General features: G+C 40.7%; 2 protein-coding genes across 5 annotated transcripts in view; one reads left to right on the top strand and one right to left on the bottom strand.

Annotated features, from left to right (window-relative positions):
• Positions 1 to 857: 857 nt before the first annotated feature.
• Positions 858 to 19,701, bottom strand: NPHS2 (NPHS2 stomatin family member, podocin). Of its 3 annotated transcripts, none has more exons than XM_075833153.1 (9): positions 19,399 to 19,469; positions 13,829 to 14,154; positions 9,338 to 9,441; positions 7,527 to 7,599; positions 6,742 to 6,824; positions 3,442 to 3,645; positions 2,724 to 2,779; positions 1,525 to 1,603; positions 858 to 1,443 (listed from the first exon to the last, which is right to left on the bottom strand). In XM_075833153.1, exons 2-9 carry the CDS (start codon positions 14,139 to 14,141, stop codon positions 1,177 to 1,179), a joined length of 1,179 nt encoding a protein of 392 aa, XP_075689268.1. In that variant the 5' UTR covers positions 14,142 to 14,154; positions 19,399 to 19,469; the 3' UTR covers positions 858 to 1,176. The 3 variants fall into 3 exon arrangements, with proteins under 3 accessions (XP_075689268.1, XP_075689270.1, XP_075689267.1); XM_075833155.1 differs by lacking the exon at positions 19,399 to 19,469 and adding an exon at positions 19,475 to 19,701 and having other exon boundaries at positions 859 to 1,443; XM_075833152.1 differs by having other exon boundaries at positions 860 to 1,443; positions 19,347 to 19,466.
• TDRD5 (tudor domain containing 5) overlaps positions 19,529 to 21,300 on the top strand; it is a 56,117-nt gene continuing 54,345 nt past the window's right edge. The window contains exon 1 of one of the 2 annotated variants that reach the window (XM_075833151.1): positions 19,529 to 19,654. The gene's annotated coding sequence lies outside the window, so the exon portion shown is untranslated. The remainder of the gene's footprint in view (positions 19,655 to 21,300) is intronic. The other variant, XM_075833150.1, reaches the window with a different exon arrangement.

Raw genomic sequence — 21,300 nt, 5'->3', positions numbered from 1 at the left:
CTAAAGGTATTCATGGTCTATATGCTCCCACATGTTTTTGAGTTAGTTTAGACTTTGTAAGGTATGGTTATGAAAAAAAAATGTGTCCTCAATATAAAATATGGCAATTCTCTGCTTGTAATAGCACCCCCTGGTGTTAAAATGTATAGGTCTCTGCACATCATTCTAATAAAGCTCTGTTAAATGTGCAGCTTCTGCTATTACCAGTGAAATAAACAGAGAGAAAGAAAGCCCAGCATGGGCAGTAAGAGATATACAGACTACAAGCAGTGAGCAAAAAAAAAATCCATGAAATAAGCACTTGCTGAACGATAGTTCTCACCTCCCTGATAAGGAGGAGAGCAGCACGGACTGGTGAGGAGGTTATCTAATGGCTTTTACCCTTACTGCTTAAAGACTGTGTACTCTGAGATGTAGGAGTAAGGAATTTGTCTAGCCTTAAAGATATGCCTGTTTCTTTAACTGAATTGTACTGTGCATGCACATCTGACATTCTCTAGAATGATGTGCAGAGACCAATACATTTAAACACCAGGGGGTGCTATTACAAGCAGATATTTCTGTGAGGAAATTTTTTTTTAATAACACTACTTTATAAAGTTACTTTAAAATGTATATTAAGTTTATATATTGCCATTTCCATTGATGGCACAGCCCCATTAATGATTGACAGCTATCTCGCTATTCACACTCATACAGGAAAGACTATGAATCACTAAGTAAGACCGCCTACTGGGCTCCAAAGCCAAAAATGAGCAGATGTTTAAATTAATAAATTACGAGTTATACTGAAACTCTTGCTACAAATATATAAATCAACCTGCTCTATAGCATGTTGCCAACAGATTAGACTACAGTATTAAGTGACAGTACCCCTTAAAAGACCAATTATAACAAACACACCCAACAGCACCTCAGTATTCAAAACATAAGTATAGAAAGATTACGTTTTCTGTGTCTGAATAACTTAATTACAAAACAACCCCAAAAAAACAACTGTTCATAAGATGAAAGAAAACAGGTGGAGGAATTATCCATAGCAATTAATTACTTTCATTTCTTAAACCGTGCTGGGAAATTGAAAGCAGAAATGTGATTTTTGTGGACGTTACCTCCACTTTTTGTCTGCTTTAGTTTTTATGAATGAGTCCCTAAATAGTCAATGTCTTTCCTGGATTAGAGCATTGGAGAATCATTCTTAGTATTCTGGTCTGCTTCAGTATCCAATTTAGGCATGTCTGTCTTTTTCTGTGAGTTTGACAGAATATCGAGCTTCATGAGGTCAAAAGGGAATGGCACAAGGAAGGTGGCGGGCTTCTCAGATGTCATACATTGTAAAGTGTGAAGATACCGGAGCTGAACTGCTGTGGGTGATCCTGATAAACTTTCTGCTGCGAGTTTGAGTGATTCTGACACCGTTTTTTCACATTCTGCTGCAAGAATCTGCCACACAAAAAGTTTATATTATAATATAAACAATCTGTGCTAAAAAAACGTGATTACCTCAATCTTAATCACCCCTACCTTCACTTTGGCATGTCTCTGTGCTTCAGCTTCAGCAGCCATCGACTGCTTAACTTCTTCGGGAAGATTAATATCTTTACTAAAAATGGATGCAAAGACACCACAATAGTATAGGTCAATAACATATATGCAACAGATAACCGCACAGTATTGAAAAATACATTGGTTCCAGAGAGCATTGGCGCAGTGACAAACCACTCATTCCGGGTGCATTATATGGTAATATTTGCTGTGAAATAAATAATACATGGCTAGTTTATGCTCTACATATCAACTAAACACAACTCATTTAAAGGTTTTTTTCATTCAATGTATACGTTTTTAAAACACAGATTTGAAAGCTTGTGGTGGATTTTCAAAAATGGGCTATATTTTTTTGCAATGCAAAAGAGGAAATCTGCTGCAAAATCATGTTACGTATGTGGGTCTTGTAGTGGATTTCTGTCAAAATCTTCAGACGCGAAGTGTCTAAACTTAGCATCATGGTGAAGCTCCTACATTTATTGAAACATCATATTATCCAAATACGAATTCCCTAATATAATTTTATAATTAGAAATGCTCCCTTTAGTTGTTGTTGGGGTCACACTACTATAAACTGCTATTTTACAAATTTTCTAATATATTCCATAAAGTGGCTTCAAAAGAAAAGGAACAAATTTCTCACTTGAACTCTCAGTCTAGTGCTCTGACGACACTGACCACGTTCTGGCTGATTTCATACTAAAAGCCAGGACTACAACTGGCAGGATTGGTGGAAGTCCCAATGTCCAGATCCCCACTGATCAGGGTTTTAGGACATGTACAATTGGCATCTAAGAATACAAATTGTAAGCAGCAACCCTACCTTCAGTATTAGGAATGATACATCATTCTCAGGGAATGACAATTCATGCAAAGAAGAAATATATATATATACGTATGTCAGCTTCCATCCAAATGTCTTCTTTATTATGCCAAACAACTACAATAGAAATGCTATCCTAGATGTTTGGCCCAATAAAGATTTTTTTTTTTGTAAACACTAAGGAATTATTATAATCTACAAGCAAATAACCACCATTGAGAAAAAGAAGATGATCAGATGACTGACTCATATGATCCTCAAAGAAGGGTAGCCTGTAATTTACTATTTATTTTTAATTCAGCATATGCTGCCCGTTATCCCATTATAGTTCCCTTGTTTTGTTCACACCTACATTTCTGTTCTTTCCACTTTGATCCCCCAATGACATGTCACAGCATCCAGTGCCACCTGTAAAGAGGAAACATTATGTATTTTCCAGCAAATATCTCCAGCTATTAAAACTTATATTGTTAACATGGTGCATGACAAAGTTGAACTTATTATTTCTCATTGTCACTGACATCCATTCCGGTTTTAAAATCGCATCTTTTATCTGCCAGCTCCATAAAATACCCTTAAGAGTAGGAATTTGTGGGTGTATCAGATTATTGATCAGATTATCAAGATTCAAATAGTGAGCTGCAAGCATTGTGACATTACATGTTGATTAGCACATGCAAGTTGTCTCAGCCAATCTAGCTTATGTGTTACCAACTTCTGCAGAAACTTCTGAAACATTTTGAAACAAGCGTATGTACAGGGAATATGCAGAAGCACCTAGTAACTCAATCTTCCTCATGCCCTAACGTCAAGCCCTTTGTCAGGTGAAATATGCGAAGGTGCTGTGCCAGGAATCTAAAGTGATAAACATTCTGATAATCAACAGAGCTCCTGAGAGATGGACTTGACCAATTAAACATTAATGGCCTATCCTAATGATAGGCTGTCAATGTTTTGGTCCTCTTTTTTTCCATAAACATTGGAATTACAGTATTATTAGCATGAAAACATACTTTCCTGTTGATACCAACATAAAATATATTTATATAAGCTATAGATGGTGGCCTTACCTTTACTTCCTCTCCAATGCTTTTTCTTTCCAGCAAAATATCTAAGAAAGACCTGTGTGCCAGGAGACGCTTTGTAGTACTTTGGATTAGCAACTGCAGAGCATTGGAGACATTGCTCACACTGGTTAGAAACAGAGCAGCGTTTTCTAAGCGGTAGTAACAAATTGCATCAACCTCCAGGGTAACTAGATCTTTAGTGACAATCTAATAAAAGAAAGGAAAAAAAAAACATTATAGGGATAAATTGTTTAGTATGTGTCAACCTAGCTTAGGCGGAACTGACGGAATCAGCTGAGAGAGAACGATACAGCTTCTATGTATACAGAATACATAGAAGCTGTATCGTAAAAAAATATGTATATTTTTTAAATAAAAGTAAGTTAGAAACGTTCTTAAAAACACAAAAAACATTAATTTAATAAAAAAATACATTCAAAAGTGTACATCGCATTTAAAGAAATATGTTAATAATTTAACAACCTGTTTATTTAGATTCTCTTTGCTTATCATTATCTTTATACCTTAATACTGAAGGTATTTTAAACCTTAAAGGGGTTGTCCACTACCGGATAACTGATGACCTATCCACTGGATAGGTCATCAGTATATCATTGGTGCGGGTCCGACTGCCGGACCCCGCACCGATCAGCCACTCCGGTGGCCTGCGGGCACCGAATATCATTGCCCATTAGTTGGCTCCGTCGCATTTCACAGTTGGCTCCGTACATAGCATAGTGGCCATGCTGCAGAACTGCAGCTCTGCTCCTATTCACTTGAATAAGAGCAGAGCTGCAGTACTGCAGCTCGGCCGCTATTCTGTGGATGGAGCCATGTGCTTCCGGCATGTACGTCCTTTGCCAGGAGCGGGTGACGAACCTCCAAAGATCATGTACTGATAACCTGGTTGATAATGACCAAGCAATTTTTTAACTTTTTCCATCGTCACATTCAAAGATCTATAACTACTTTATTTTTCAGTCAACATAGGTGTATAAGGACTTGTTTTTTGTGGGACAAGTTGTATTTTTTAATAGAACCATTTTGGGGTACTTATAATTTATTGATTAACTTTTATTTACTTTTTTGGTGGGGTAATAAGAAAAAAAACAGAAATTTTGCCACACTTTTTTTGTTTACATTTACGCCATTTACCGTGTGGTATAAATAACATAATAAGTTTATTCAGCGCATTGTTATGATTTCGGCGATACCAAATTTATCAATTTTTTTATGTTTTACACAGTAAAAACATTTTTTTTCTCTAAATTATTTGTTTTTGTTTTGCCATATTTTAAGAGCCAAAACTTTTTTATTTTTCTGCTGACATATCTGTATGGGGGCTTTTTTTTGCGGGACGACTTGTAGTTTTTATTGGTACCATTTTGGAGTACATGCGACTTTTTGATCACTTTTTATCAAATTATTTTGAAGGTAGGATGAACAGAAAACAGCAATTCTGACCTAATTTTTTTACGGAGCTTACTGTGCGGGTTAAATAATGCAATAATGCAATCGTTTTATAGTTGGGACCGTTGGGACCGTTACGGATGCGGCGATGCAAAATATGTGTAACTTTTTTTCATAATAAAGTATTTTGTAAGGGGAAAAAGTGTTTTTTTAATTTTTTCTACTTAAAGAGGCTCTGTCACCAGATTTTGCAACCCCTATCTGCTATTGCAGCAGATAGGCGCTGCAATGTAGATTACAGTAACGTTTTTATTTTTAAAAAACGAGCATTTTTGGCCAAGTTATGACCATTTTTGTATTTATGCAAATGAGGCTTGCAAAAGTACAACTGGGCGTGTTGAAAAGTAAAAGTACAACTGGGCGTGTATTATGTGCGTACATTGGGGCGTGTTTACTACTTTTACTAGCTGGGCTTTCTGACGAGAAGTATCATCCACTTCTCTTCAGAACGCCCAGCTTCTGGCAGTGCAGACACAGCCGTGTTCTCGAGAGATCACGCTGTGACGTCACTTCCCCAGGTCCTGCATCGTGTCAGACGAGCGAGGACACATCGGCACCAGAGGCTACAGATGATTCTGCAGCAGCATCGGCGTTTGCAGGTAAATCGATGTAGCTACTTACCTGCAAACGCTGATGCTGCTGCAGAATCAACTGTAGCCTCTGGTGCCGACACGATGCAGGACCTGTGAGTGACGTCACAGATCTGCACTGCCAGAAGCTGGGCGTTCTGAAGAGAAGTGGATGATACTTCTCATCAGAACGCCCAGCTAGTAAAAGTAGTAAACACGCCCCGATGTACGCACATAATACACGCCCACTTGGACTTTTACTTTTCAACACGCCCAGTTGTACTTTTGCAAGCCTCATTTGCATAAATACAAAAATGGTCATAACTTGGCCAAAAATGCTAGTTTTTTAAAAATAAAAACGTTACTGTAATCTACATTGCAGCGCCTATCTGCTGCAATAGCAGATAGGGGTTGCAAAATCTGGTGACAGAGCCTCTTTAAGACATTTATTTATTTATTACAAACTTTATAAGTCCTTTTTTAACTTTTTTTAGTCCCAATAGGAGACTTTACTATGCGATCTTTTGATCGCTCTTATAATACATTACAATACTTCTGTATTGTAGTGTATTATGCCTGTCAGTGTAAAACTGACAGGCATCTGTTAGGCCATGCCTCTGGCAGCCCGAGCACCCACCCTACCCTAAACGGCCACAGTAAAAACGTTTTTACACAGGCGTTAAAGATGAGAAACCATTCCGTGGGACAGATATGTAGTAAGGGTATGTTCACACTGAGTGATTTCGGGTCGTTCTTGGGCCGTAAACGCCCCGAAAAACGGCCGAAAAATCAGAAGCAGAACGACTCCAAACATCTGCCCATTGATTTCAATGGGAAAACGGCGTTCTGTTCCGACGGGGCATTTTTTCCGCGGCTGTTTTTCAAAACGGCCGCGTAAAAAAACGGCCGCGAAAAAGAAATGCATGTCACTTCTTCAACCGGTTTTGGTTAAAAACGCAGTGAAAAACGCGACTTTCATTAAAAAAACGTCTGAATATCAGGAGCTGTACATCTCCGTATTTTCAGATGTTTTTTTATTTTGTGTGTGCACATACCCAGATAGTTAAACTCAGAAGGGGGTAAATAATTTTTGAAAGCACTATATAAATGTAATTCTGTCATGACTGTCAGCTTTGGTAAAAAAGTTCCCGCTTACAAAAGATTGCCAAACTAAGCGAATAGGAATAAAAATGAAAACTTCCAGAAATATTGGCACAAGCAGCAATGTTTACATATCTCACACAAATCACAAACATACATTTACCTGGTGGAAAGGAACCTCAAATGTCTTTATACGGAAGTCTAATTTGATACATTTGTCCAAGAAAGGGAGATAAAAGAAGATCCCTGCAAACAAACACAGATGTAGTTTTATTGTTGTGAGGGTATGTTCACACGCTGTGTTTCAGTAGTTTTTGGGGCGTAAATACCTCGAAAAAACGCCTGAAAAAATGGAAGCTGAACGCCTGCAAATATTTGTCCTTTGATTTCAATTGGAAAAATGTTGTTTCGTTTAGACGGGGCGTTTTTTACGTGGCCGTTTGAAGAAACGGCGCGTAAAAAAACTCCCCTTAAAAAGAAGTGCATGTCACTTCTTGAGCCGTTTTTGGAGCCATTTTTCATTGTGTCAATAGAAAAACAGCTTAAAAAACGGCTCCAAAAAAACGCATCAAAAAAACGTTTGACGCTTTCAAAACGTCTGAAAATCAGAGGCGGTTTCCCTTGAAAGCAGCTCCGTATTTTACAGCCGTTTTTACTTTAGCGTGTGAACATAGCCTTACTCTTGTCAATCTGAGAATTGATCACTAAATAAAGTATCTTCAGAGTAGCATATCACAGTAATTTCGGGTATTATTGAACTGCAACAAAATAATGAATAAAAGGGTTTAACCACTTGCCGTCTGATGTCGAGTATATTCGCCATACAGATCGCGTAAGCACTGTCACTGAGATCAGCTAATAAACAGCTGCTGCCTTGCTCTACGTTAGACATCAATGATCCATTTTCTTAGTAAATAAACCAAAATGAAAAAAAATCAGGTTTATTACCAGGCCCTCTGGCCCGTCCTGGCAGCAGGCGTCCCAGGCGGAATATCACAGCACGTTCATATTCTCTCAAGATCTATAGGGGAAATAAACATAGAAACATTTATACAGGGCTGTACTTTAATAACTGTATTGTGCCGAGGCAATTAAATAAATAAATAAAAATTGGTACATCTTTGCAAACCAGCAGAACAAAGATTGCCGATTATGGCAATCTGTATTCTGCTTATGAACACCAGACAAACGGTTGTAAAACACTGCTGGCCTCTTCTATGAAAACGGAATTATTAACTAAGTATCATTGTTGTCTATAGCTACAAATCAGAGCTTCATCAACTGCACTGAAAAAAACCCACCTGAATATTGCTGTGGGCAAGAAGGCCACAATTTTTGAACAGTTTTGAGAATGGACACAGCTGTATGCACTTTTTTTTTTGCGGGCCAAGTTGTATTTTCTAGATATATAAGGAGTATTTATGGTAATCTATATCCATTTTATTTTGTTGGTGAAAGCAGAAAAAGGAAGCACCAATTATTTATATTTACCCCTTTTATCGCTAACCTAAACTAAATGTATAAATTTATAGTACCGGTATATGTGATGTAAGTCCTGGGGATACTAAATATGAGAGGATTACATGCTTTTTAGTAATAAAATACTGTATATTTTGTTTCTAAAATGTGTTTTTATGTTTATTTATTGACCTTTTTAAAAAAAAAATTGTAGTCCCATATGGGCACTTCAACTTTTTTCTTTCATTCTTCTGTATATTGTGCCTGTGCATAGAAATATACACAGGCGCCTATTAGGACATACTATAAGGTTTACAAAGGAGAGCCCTAGGAACATCTGGGCAGACTAAGGCATTTGCCGAAACACGCGTCGGGTGTTGGCGTTCCGACCTATGCGAGACCATGACTTCGGGTATGTTGTTTACTTTTAATGCTTGTTTGCATCTCATGTTGGTGGTCGGATGTCATTTTGTTCTATAGATCTTGGAGTATACTACCTACAGCCTCACCAATGATGTGTATACAGTGTGGCAACATGTGGCTATAGGCTTCATTACCTGCATTTTCTAGCACTTTATATTTGACCACAATCTCCATTCATAGTAACCACCTGATACATCTCTCATGTGGTATGGTTGTCCCTTCTGGACTCCAACACACATATCTTGTTATTTTACATAAACATGCCCATTGTATCTACTCTGTTTGGTCTTGCATAGGCTGATGCCTTCGAATACCAAAATCTCTCTATGGTGATGCAAGCCCCTCGAGATTAAGCTACCAGGACAGACAATCACTGCTATAAGAGGGCTCCCTCCCTTGTACAGTGCTGTGATCCGGTCCCTATCCCACCAGTTTATGATTTGCATTAGGATGAATTCACATACAGCAGATTTGTTGAAAATCAGTTCCATTCATCTGAATAGGGTTGTTTTGGCGGTAAGCACATGGATTTCCGTAAGCCTCATTCAGATGAATAGGACAGTCACAAAAATTTAATAAATTTGCCACTTGTGAATTCACCCTTACAGATGCACTCCAACCACTGACACTGGCACAAGATCGTAACGACAAAAATGACAAACATAAAATCATGGTGCTGCCACTGGCCGCCGCCAAGGACTTACATTTTCATCATGGGCGGGAAATAAATACATTGTAAATTCAATGTTGTTAAATGATAAATCATTAAAAGTCCACGCGCGGCAAAGTGCTTTTTGGAGGCACTGCCTGAGGAAATTCCTTGTAAGCATGATAGGCATGATGTGTATCTAATCATTACATTTACTTTTTATTCTCACCTCGATGCAAAACCAGATGGAGAAAGGGAAGGTAAGGATGACCAGCAGCATACAGCTTAAAGTGAGTAGCACTTCACAGACTCGGAGTCCTGTAGACTTCACTGCTGAGAATACAAAATTATCAGTAATATTAGCAGAAGTGTGTACAGTCCTAGCCAAAATCTTTGAGACTGACACAAATTATGGTTTTCACAAAGTTTCTGCTTTAGTTTTTATAGTGGTAATTTACATTAACTCTAGATTGTTATGAAAAGTGATCAGATAAATTGGCATGAAAATTATCTTAAATCACAAAAACACAATTTCAAATGCATTTTAGCCCTGCCACACAATAACCTGCTAACATTTCAGTCTTCTCCTCGTTAGCTCTGGAGAAGGTGTTAACAAGGACAAGGCAGGTGATATCACACGTCTTGCTGATTAAATGATAAGAGCAGACCGGTTGCTTTAAAAGGGGGATGGTGTTTGAAATCATTGTCTTCTTCTGTTAACCATGGTTACCTCCAAGGAAACATGCGCAGTCATCATTGCTTTTAATCAAAAGGGCTTTACAGGCAAGGACATTGCTGCTTGTAAGATTGCCCCTAAATCAACCATTTAACGGGTCATCAAGAACTTCAAGGAGAGTGGTTCAATTACTGTGAAGAAGGTTTCAGGGCACCCAAGAAAGTCCAGCAAGTGTCAGGACCGTCTCCTAAAGAGGATTCAGGTACGGGATTAGTGTCAGCGGGTCCTGCGTGCCTCTGACAGATCTGATCAAAAGATCTGTTTTGGAATTTCAAACTGTATTTTACTTAAATAAAATGTAAAAGTACAGCTGTAAAAAAATAATGTCATACAAGTGTGCTTTTCTTTACATGCCTATTATTTGTTATGGTTTTGATGCTTTTTTTGGCATTTATTTTTGTAATTGCAGCAATATCGTAACATTTTTGCAAATTGTTTTTACACAAATGTTGCAGTCTTGCTACAATTTGCTCCAAAAAACGACGTGTAAAAACAGCCTTAGGCCTCATGCACACGACTGTAAAAACACCCGTTATTGCGGGTCGTAATTACGACCCGCAATAACGGGCCCATAGACTTCTGTTAGTCACGGGTACCTTCCCGTTTTCTCACGGGAAGGTGCCCGTGTCGTTAAAAAAATAGAACATGTTCTATTTTTTCATTTTACGGGCCGTGCTGCTATACTTTATAAGCGGCCGGCTGCCCGTGAACGGCCGTGCTAGTAATTACGAGTCGTAATTACGAGCACGGTCGTGTGCATGAGGCCTTATACTGTAGGTCATAAAACACTCATTTTATATATATATATATATATATATAAATATATATATATATTTATATATATATATATATATATATATATATATACACTCTCAAGAACATTCAAAATGATCAAGTGCAATAATAACTCAAGAGGCGAAATAGACATTTATCTGACAATATGATTTGTCACTGCTGAGCCCTGATTGGCTGCAGCGGTCACATGATGCCCACATGTGAGCAATCCCAAGAAGGGCCGCCGAAGCGTCAGTGCTGGATTGCTGGGGAAAAAAATAGGTGAGCACTGGTTGTTTTTTGTATTTTAGGACATTTGCAGCCATAAAAATTTTTTTTTAAGAATCTGCATATCCCCTTTAATATGATTCATATAGTGGACGGCTTAATCATAATGAAAGGCAGAACCTCTAACTGATGGAAATTGAGTGCGAAATGTATCCCATGTGAAGGAAGAGCAAGTGATGCTTAAGGGTATGTTCACACACACTAATTACGGACGTAATTCGGGCGTTTTTTTTTAAAGCAATGGGCTGACGTTTGTTTGTTCACATGAAGCGTATATTTACGCGCCGCTGTCAAATGACGGCGCGTAAATAGACGCCCGCGTCAAAGAAGTGACCTGTCACTTCTTGGGGCGTAATTGGAGCCGTTATTCATTGACTCCAATGAAAATCAGCGCCAATTACGTCCGCAATGGACGCGGCGTTCAAGCGCCTGCACAGCCCCGTAATTTCGGCCGTTACGGACGCTGTAGTGTGAACATACCCTAATAATGACTGATGCCTACAATTCAACTATTACTATTTATATAGTCACACAGTTATTAACCCCGTAACTGCCTGTCATGGTGCGGGGGCTGAAGTATGAGCTCACGCCATACCTCGCACAAATGGCCGGAAACAGTGATCGCTCTAAGTTGCCGTTTAACCACTAAGACATCACGGTCAATAGCGACTACAGCATCTAAGATGTTAGAAAGTGAGGGGCGGCCACCTCTAACAACGCATCGCCCTTCCCTGCAATGTGATCGCAGGGTGCCAATGGTTGAAGGCCTCCACCTTTCTTCTTCTGCCGTTACGCCCTGACTGGTAAAAATGACAATACATTGTAATACATTAGTATTGCAGTGTATTATATCTCACGATCACTGATTCAAATCCCCTAGAGGGAATAAAAAAGTGTAAAAAAAAGATAAATTAAGTTTTCAGTAGTGACATTTTTTTTTTTTTGAAGTTCAAAAAAACCCCCCTTTTCCCATTTTCCTCTAATGTAATGTCAAAAATAAAAAAATTTACATAATTGTTATCGCCGCGACTGTAAAAGTCTAAACTATTATTTAACTCGCATGTGAACGTCATAAAGAAAAAAAGTAAAATCGCCAGAATCAATTTTCTTTGTAAAAGTAGTAAACGATTTAAGAAATATATATGAATTTGATATCACTGTAATTGTATTGACCAGGAAAATAAAGTTAAGTGGACGTTTTTACCGTACTGTGAAAGCCGTAAAACGAAACCCAAAAATCCATGGAGGAATCACAGTTTTTTCCAAATCCACCACATGAAGAATTTTTTTTTCAGTTTCCCAGTATATTATATGGTACTTTAAATGGTGCCAATAAAACCTACAACTCCTCCCGCAAAAAATAAGCCTTTATACTGGTCCATTGACGTAAAAATTCAAATGTTAGGGCTTTTATAGGGGGAGAGTGAAAAACAAAAAAACTAGCTAGGACTTTAAGGGGTTAATACTGATAGTAACAACAATAAAAAATAAAAAAATGATTCACACACTGATCTAGCAGTGGAAATTATTTATGTTGTAAAATTACAGTAAGTATGGATTTATACAGTTGTAATTGGCATATACTAGTCCTTCTCAATGAATTAGAATATCATCAAAAAGTTTATTTATTTCAGTAATTCAACTCAAAAAGTGAAACTCATATATTATATAGATTCATTACACGCAGGGTGATCTATTTCCAGCATGTTTTGCTTTTAATGTTGATGATTGTGGCCAACAGTTAATGAAAACCCAAAATGTAGTCTCTCAGAAAAAAAATAATATTATATAAGCCCAATTTCAAAAATGATTTTTAATACCGAAATGTTGGCCTACTGAAAAGTATGTCCAGTATATGCACTCAATACTTTGCTCCTTTTGCATGAATTACTGCAGCAAAGCAGCGTAGCATGGAGGCGATCAGCCTGTGGCACTGCTGAGGTGTTATCAATGCGGCGTGGCATGGATGCGATCAGCCTGTGGCACTGCTGAGGTGTTATCAATGCGGCGTGGCATGGATGCGATCAGCCTGTGGCACTGCTGAGGTGTTATGGAGGCCCAGGTTGCTTTGATAGTGGCCTTCAGCTCGTCTGCATTGTTGGGTCTGGTGTCTCTCATCCTCCTCTTGACAATACCCTATAGTTCTCTATGGGGTTTAGGTCAGGCGAGTTTGATGGTCAATCAAACACAGTGATACTGTAGTTATTACACCAGGTATTGGTAATTTTGGCAGTGTGGGCAGGTGCCAAGTCCTGCTGGAAAATGAAATCAGCATCTCCATAAAGCTTGTCAGCAGAGTGAAGCATGAAGTGCTCAAAAATTTCCTGTTAGACGGCTGCGCTGACTCTGGACTTGATATAACACAGTGGACCAACACCAGCAGATGACATGGCTCCCCAAACCATCACTGACTGTGGAAACTTCACACTGGACCGCAAGACACTTGTATTGACGCCTCTCCACTCTTCCTCCAGACTCTGGGACCTTGATTTCCCAATGAAATGCAAAATTTACTTTCATCTGAAAACAGGACTTTGGACACTGAGCAACAGACCAGTCCTTGTAAAGGCTTAGGAAACCTTTGCAAGTGTTTGTGTTGATTCCCAGATTAGAGTGTGACACCATGAGTCTATAATCTTCAACTTTTACCCAATATTCGAATTTTCTGAGAGACTAAATTTTGGGTTTTCATTAACTGTTAGCCATAATCTTCATCATTAAAAGAAAAAAAAAATGCTGGAAATAGATCACACTTTGTGTAATGAATCTATATAATATATGAGTTTCACTTTTTGAATTAAATTACTGAAATAAATTAACTTTTTGATGATATTATAATTAATTGAGAAGGACTAGTATAGTGAATTGTATTTATTTATGAACATGAAAAACTAAACATATCGGGCTGTTCATAATCCTTACCTTCATCCTTTTGCCCACCCTCCAGAAGAGCCATAATTTCTGTCTCCTCATCCGAAGCCACCACATCGTCCACATCAACCACAGCAGAAACCTTAGTATCATTCTTTGCGGGCTCTCTCACCCTCCCGCTTCTAGATCTTCCTGAGTCTTGATTTCCTTTCTTTTCTCTTTTAGACCCTTGACCAGTGGAGTCCCTCTGTCTCTGAGGAGGATCTCTGGAAGAACTGCGAGATCTTTTCTCCGTCATGGCTGTGATGTTAGTGAGGGGGCTGAACAGTGTACTTATGTGATACCAACACAACAGGTGGGACATGTCACAAGACAAGCTGTAATTAAGTATGTGAAATTAATTTACATTCCAAAGAGTTTGTGGGAGTTTTGTTATCATACCACACATTGAAGTTAAACAAATTCTTATGCAATTCTTCTTTTGCTACAATAAAAATATTTTAAACTTTTTGTTTTGTCTCATTAGTGCTTTATAATTATTAGTCCAATTACATGAAATGTTACATTTTACATCAAGGGTTTTTGTCATTGCATGTGAAAACTGAAAGGCCGACTCATAAGGACAGTGCACACAAATTATAGTATTTCAGTAGTCCTCCCATAATGGAGTCATTTATTAACCCTTTCATGAACAAGGGTCATTGATACCCCTGTGTCCAGGTCAAATTTTCCATTTTTGATATGGCACTATTTTAAACAATAATATCTTTGCAACCGCTTTGAATATCATAACTAGTTTTACTTAGTTTTTTACAAGACTGAATGAGGCTTTCATTTTCTAGATTAGTTTAATTAATTCCATGTTTTTAATTTTTATTCTGAGAATACAAATCACATAAAATATGAAAAACATGTTTTTTTAAATTTGTTATCTATATTATATGTATATACACTGTACAGCTCTGTAACAATTAGTCTTCTCTCTCCATCATCCTGGATCGCTGTAAGCGGAGAGTGAAGAGGGCTATAAGGCGATATTCACACAGAGTGAAAAAAAGGGCAATTTACAACGGATCAACTGTCAGTTTTTCATGGCTGTTTTGTATCAATGTGTCTCAAAATTTGAATCCATTTCCCGACCATCTGACCGTTTTTCAGCGCCATTTGCTATCCGTTTTTCATGGACGTTAAAAAAATTGATGAATTTTATTTGTTAGTTTTTTTTTGTCCCAGCCACCTGAAAACACCACAGTGCCCATGTAGATAGTGACGCAATACTACTGTAGATAGTGCCCACTGTAAATAGTGCCACAGTGCCCATAGTGCCACAGTTCCCACTGTAGATAGTGCCACACACAGTGCCCATGTAGATAGGGCCTGTAGGTAGTGCCATATAATGCCACAGTGCCCATGTAGATAGTGCCACACCCCCTGTATATAGCACCTCCTTGTAGACAGCAACACACCCCCTGTAGATAGCGCCACCCTCTTGTAGATAGCACCATCACCCTGCAGATAGCGCCACCCCCTGCAGATAGCCCCCCCTGCAGATTGAACCTTCCCCCCTGTAGATAGCGCCACCCCCTGTAGATAGCAAATCCCCTTGTAGATAGCGCCAGCCCCCTGCATATATCGCCACCCGTCCTGCAGATAGTGCCACTCCCCCTGTAGATAGCAGCACCAACCCCCCTGTAAATGGCACCCCTTTCCTGTAAATAGCACCACTGTAGCTCCCTGTAGGAGCGGAACCCCTCTGGCCGGGGATTCCGCTCCTAGAGGGAGCCCCTGATGTCTCTGTCCATACATGGACAGTGACATCAGGGGCTAACTCTAACAGCGGAATCCCCTGCCTGAGCATCGGCAGTGCTGTGGCTGGGGATTCCGATCCAGGAGTAGCCCCTGAGGTCGCTGTTCATATATGGATAGTGACGCCAGGGGCTTCTCCAGTAGCGGAATCCCCGGTCAGAGTGTCGGTCGGGGATTCCGCTCCTGTAGAGAGCCCCTGACATCATTGTGAAAATGGACAGTGACATCATGGGCGTTCTCTAGAAGCGGAATCTCCGGCACAGTGCAATCTGACACTGGGAATTCCGCTCCTAGAGAGAGCCGCTGACGCCACTGTCCATATATGGATAGTGATGCCAGGGGCTTCTCCAGTAGCAGAATCCCCGGTCAGAGTTTTGGCCGGGGATTCCGCTCCTGGCTCTCTCTAAAAGCGGACAGAGCGATCGGACACCGGGGATTTTAGGTGGCGCTATCTACAGGGAGAAAGGGGGTTCGATGCTATCTACAGCGGGGGGTTACTATCTACAGGGGGGCACTGTTTACAGTGGGGATGGTGGAACGTCGGGGGCTCTCCGGAAAGAGCGTTGGCCGGGGATTCCGTCCTAGAGGGAGCCTAGGTGGCGCTATCTCGTTGCTGAGGCCCGACTATTACCATGACTCATGCCACAACATCAATGTTTCCATATGGAAAAAAAAGTCATATAGTCAACATAGTCAAAAGATTGAAATTTTACCATGATTCATGAGCAATGTGTGGAGCCCTAGCCTAATATAAAACGTCCTATTTGCTATGAAAATTTTGCATGACTTCACCTTGAATGGGGAAATCAGTTGAATAGGGAAATCCGCACGTCATGTCCTAACTCCTATCTTATTGATAGGTCATGAAACATTGTGGTGGAAAACCCCTTTATATAAACTACTGCATAATTCTGTAGCTTGGAATACTTGTGCAGATCACTTCTCTGTCGATAATAATGTCCAGACAGGTCATCACTTTTGTAACGTGCTGATCGTGCATCATGTTTCCAGCCTTCATTAGTAATAAAGAAAATGTTTTTCTGTGTGGGAAGGACTGCAGGGGGAGTGTTGGTCATAACCTGCTCGGAAATTGGATATATACTCCTACATCCTAAAAAGGAGAGCAGTTTTTAAACGTACAGCACTGATATTCGACACTATTTCACATTTTTTTTTTTTTTCATGTTATGCGTGATGTGATTTAAATAATGTGTATTTTTTTTGTATGTGTTGATACGATTGTCGCAGTACCATATATACGGTAAATAGTTTGTTTTACTATATTTCTTTTTTTTATGAAAAAAAGGGTTTATTTTGGGGGGGGGGGGGGGGTGAAGCTGTTTTTTATTTCTATTAAACATTATTAAACTTTTGGATAGATAAGCTCTAAGCATATATTGGTTACAGGCTAGGTAAAGTTTGGAGAACCAACTTCCCCCCATATTACATCAAAATAGACTGCTCCAGAATTATAGAACCATACCGAAGAAAGAGAGCTATAGCGTCTGAGTATACAAGAATATATAAATTTTACCAAAGATAGCGAAACGCGCGTTGGGGTTGTACTGTGGACCTCTCAGCACGGACATATCGTGATATTCTCACTTTCTAATGGGTAAGACAGCATCACTATAACTGCTCACCATACATTTACTGATTTTTCCCTATGTCATTATATTTTGGCCAGGTATATATCCATTGTTGCCACATAAACATTAGGACATTGAGAACCATCAGTATATGATCCACTTGGATGAGATACTCTATATACTTTATTGTATGGGTAGTGAATATGGGTCTGCCCTAATATACCACTCTGCTATCTAATTTTGTCCTGTGCTGTATTGTGTACCACAGTATTAGTACTAGAGTCTTCTTATGATGTGTTTTTAAATGTATGTTATTTTCTATTAATAAAATTTATATATTCTTGTATACTCAGACGCTATAGCTCTCTTTCTTCGGTATGGTATTATTAAACTTTTGTTTTTGTCCTGCTAGGGGACTAGAAGCTGATCGCTGGTAAATTCGCTTAGTAATACTAAGGGTAAAACCCACATGGGGTGCATTGTTGCAGCCGCAATACATTTGAAAATTGCATCAGCACACGCAAGGGGGTAGGCCTCATGCACACGGCCGTGCCCATAATTACCGCCCGTGATTGCGGGCACGGCCAACAGCCACCTGCATTTTCGGCCCGTGCTCCCATACAAAGTATGAGAGACGGTCCGTAAAAACCAAACGATAGGACGTGAAATGCGTTTTTTCTGCTAATATTTCTGTGAAAATGCCTCATTTTTTCTGCAGCGGATTTACCAGCAGATTTAGTGTTAAACATTAGTTATAATGAAGTATATATGCACCTACGGATTTCCAGCAGTTTTTACTGCATTTCCGCTGCATAAATGCTGTAAAAACCGCAACAAAACCAATCTGTTGCGGAATCTCCACACAGAACACGCACCATAAATTGACATGCTGCGGAATTGAGGGTTGCACCGCAGAACACTTTCAGCGCCGTTTTTGACGGTATTCAAGTGGCACCCGATAGTCTTCACAGACCCATTCACTTTAGCGGGTGAATCAGGTCCGCGACGGCACAGTTGGTCGTGTGCACGAGGCGTTAGGCCATGTCTCTGGCATGGCCTAATAGGCAGTTGCGGAAGGCAGTCCTCGGGGCCTTTGTTAGGCCCCCGGCTGCTATGGAAACCCAACAGCGCCCCGCGATTTCTTTGCGGGGGCGCCAATAGAATGACAGAGGGAGGTCCCTCCCTCTGTCAAACACATTAGTTGCCGCTGTCGCTATTGACAGCGGCATCGAATGGGTTAAACTGCTGGAATCAAAGCACGCTTCGATTCCGGCCGTTGCCAGGCTGTGTATAACATCCGTGCTCCTGCCGCTGATCGCGTGGGTACCATGCAGTGCCCATGCGATCAGAGCGACAGATATGCCCGTCGCTATGCAGGAACTAACACCCGCTTGTGATGGATATATCCGTCGCTCGTTGTTAAGGGGTTAAACGGCATGAAAAAAATGCATTTTAAGGCTGGATTCACACGCACACACACACACACACACTTTGGCTTGTGGCATTTTTGAGGCAATTTTGCAGTCAATGGAGTTTTTTTTCCCCCAAACACAGCAAGCCCTGGGAATAGCATTCCGTTTGGGATTTTGAGGCAGATTTTGTCCTTCCTGCACGTCGTTTGCCGCGATTTTCGCTCGTGCCCATTGAGTGCTATGGGCAAAAAAACTCAGCGAAATACGCTCTCTCTGCCTCCCATTGATGTCAATGGGAGGTCAGAGGCGCAAACGCGCGAAGATAAGGCATGTCTCTCCTTTCTCCCGCGAGGCGGTTTTACCTCTCGCAGGAGAAAACCGCCCCGCCTCCCATTGAAATCAATGGGAGGCATTTTCGGCCGGTTTTTGCGGAGCGGTTTCCGCTCCAAAAAGCAAGTCAAAATACTCAGTGTGAACAGGGCCTAATCAAAATCGTCATACCAAGAGCATGCTGCATATGGAAAAAACAACACACTGACCATAAAATTGCTTCAAAAACGCCACAAACAAAAAGCACAGTTGTATGTAGTTCATTTTATATTTTACCATAGACTTTAATGTGACATCTGGCTGCACCAAATAAATGCTGATAAAAACACAGCAAAATGCGGTGTATGAATCCAGCCTTATACAGGCTGAATTAAGAGAAAAAACAAAACAACCACTGTTTTTAAACACTGTTGTAAGATGTCCCTTAAATACCAAATTAGAAGGGACTATCCAGTGAACACATGACAAGATTTCTGATAGTTACGAGGAGAGAGCAGATAGACGACGACACTGGTTTAAAAAAAAGTCCAGCCACGCAGTATGTGCGTCAACGCCATTACCCCCAGAGCAGAGCGATCCCTATCACACGGCCAGCAGCGGATTAATCTATCTGAAAATGAACGGAGTGGGCGGAGGGATCTGTTGTCTTCCGAGTACCGCGCTAGAGGATACCGCAGAGCTGGACGCGTTGCTCGTAGATATCTAATATTTGTGTCGCAGAGGAATCCCCGCAGTGTCCAGTAAGCGGAATTTGCGGGTTAAGTGTGAATTAGTTAATTAATTAATTTTTTTCCTCCCAGTCGTGTGTTTTTTTTCCTTTGGCGCAGGTGCCAGCGAACCGTTTACCAGGTGCATTGATAGGAATGCAGTGCGGCATGTTTACTGCTGGTGCACTGCTGTCATTGGAGTGCAGTGTGTGCCGCACTCCTCGTGTGGTGGTTTTTCCCTGTAGATTAGACTGCCGGTGACCTGGAAGTTGCATCATTTTGTTTCTGACATTTTGCAAGTGCCAGAAAAAATGGTGCGCAACATAAGTTCAACCCAAATGCCATTTTTTTCAATGCAATTGTAAGACCGTCATGTGTCCGTTTAACATATACGTGTTGATAGTACCCCCAGCAATTAATCCCCGTTTAAAGTATTTTTATTTTTTTTGGACTATAATATTGATGGCCTATATTTAAAATAGGTAATCCATATCCTATCGATATCCCATCTATCCGCTAACTGAAAAGTCTGCGGCGCTCCCCTTCAGTTTTTACCGGACACGGTGTCGTACATTTGGTAACGACTGGTCCTGGTACTGCAGCTCCGACCCATTCAAGGGAATGATTGCTGGGGGTTGCGGGAGTTGAACTAATCTCCTCATATTAATAGCCTATCCTAAAGACCGGTCATCAATATCTTCGCCCTGAAAAACCCCTTAAACTTCACATAAGCCGATAACGCCAGGCTACCACCTTCCTGGGTCTGCACATAACTTCGATTTATTGTCGGCTTAGTGCATAAATGCAATAAATTACTTCTATGATTCTTTATTTACACGTACATATTTTCAGAGTATCGTCCCGACCGTTGACGACACAACCTTTCGGGAAGAAAAATCGCATCGTCACTGGTTGGGGTATACCCGGATGGATACTTGCCAACTCTCCCAGAATACTTAGGGCTTATTCACATGACAGGGTCCCGCCCGAGTGTCGGCCGATTTGCATTCGTTTTGCATCCGTTCCGGGCCGGGCATATCTGGACAGCGACATCAGGGGCAACTCCTGAAGGGGAATCCCCATGTGTTCGGGGATTCCGCTTCAGGAGTTTCCCCTGATGTCACTGCCCAGATATGGACAGAGACATCAAGCGCTCTGTCCAGGAGCGGAATCCCCGAACACACAGGGATTCTGCTCCTTCAGGGAGCTAAAGTGGGGCTAGCACATAGCAGAGTGGGGAGATACCTCCCTGCTCTGCTATAGTGGCGTCGCTACAGTAGTAGTAGTAGTAGTAGCAGCCGCAGCAGCAGCTGCTAGCGGCGCCATCGGCCATGAAAGGTGTCGCCGGCCAGGGCGCTTTTAAAACAAGTAGGGGAAGGGAGCCATGCAGCGCCCCCTTCCACCTGCTGTACACCCCGGCCCTGCCACACAGTGTATCTCCAGCGTAGCCATTCGTCCGAATGGCATAAACTCCTCATCCTCACATGCACTCTGCTCTGTGAGGAGGGAGCGAGCGACGGAATACATGGCCATCACTTGGGACACATTCCAGTGATGGCCGTGTATTACCCGGCCCCATAGACTTCTATGGGGGCCGGGTAAACGGCCGAAAATAGGACATGACCCATTTTTTGACGGCCAGGTTTCCCGGGCCGTCAAAAAATCGGTCGTGTGAATAG

Source organism: Rhinoderma darwinii, chromosome 7, assembly GCF_050947455.1.
Source record: "Rhinoderma darwinii isolate aRhiDar2 chromosome 7, aRhiDar2.hap1, whole genome shotgun sequence".
Lineage (NCBI taxonomy): Eukaryota > Metazoa > Chordata > Amphibia > Anura > Rhinodermatidae > Rhinoderma > Rhinoderma darwinii.
This window is presented reverse-complemented; position numbering and strand designations above follow the sequence as displayed.

Coding starts and splice junctions, on each gene's coding strand:
- NPHS2 (XM_075833155.1), bottom strand. CDS start 14,141: ATGTCCCACCTGTTGTGTTGGTATCACATAAGTACACTGTTCAGCCCC. Junction 9,442..13,828: donor GGGTGGGCAAAAGGATGAAG/GTAAGGATTATG, acceptor TTGTATTCTCAG/CAGTGAAGTCTACAGGACTC. Junction 7,600..9,337: donor CCATCTGGTTTTGCATCGAG/GTGAGAATAAAA, acceptor TTTCCCCTATAG/ATCTTGAGAGAATATGAACG.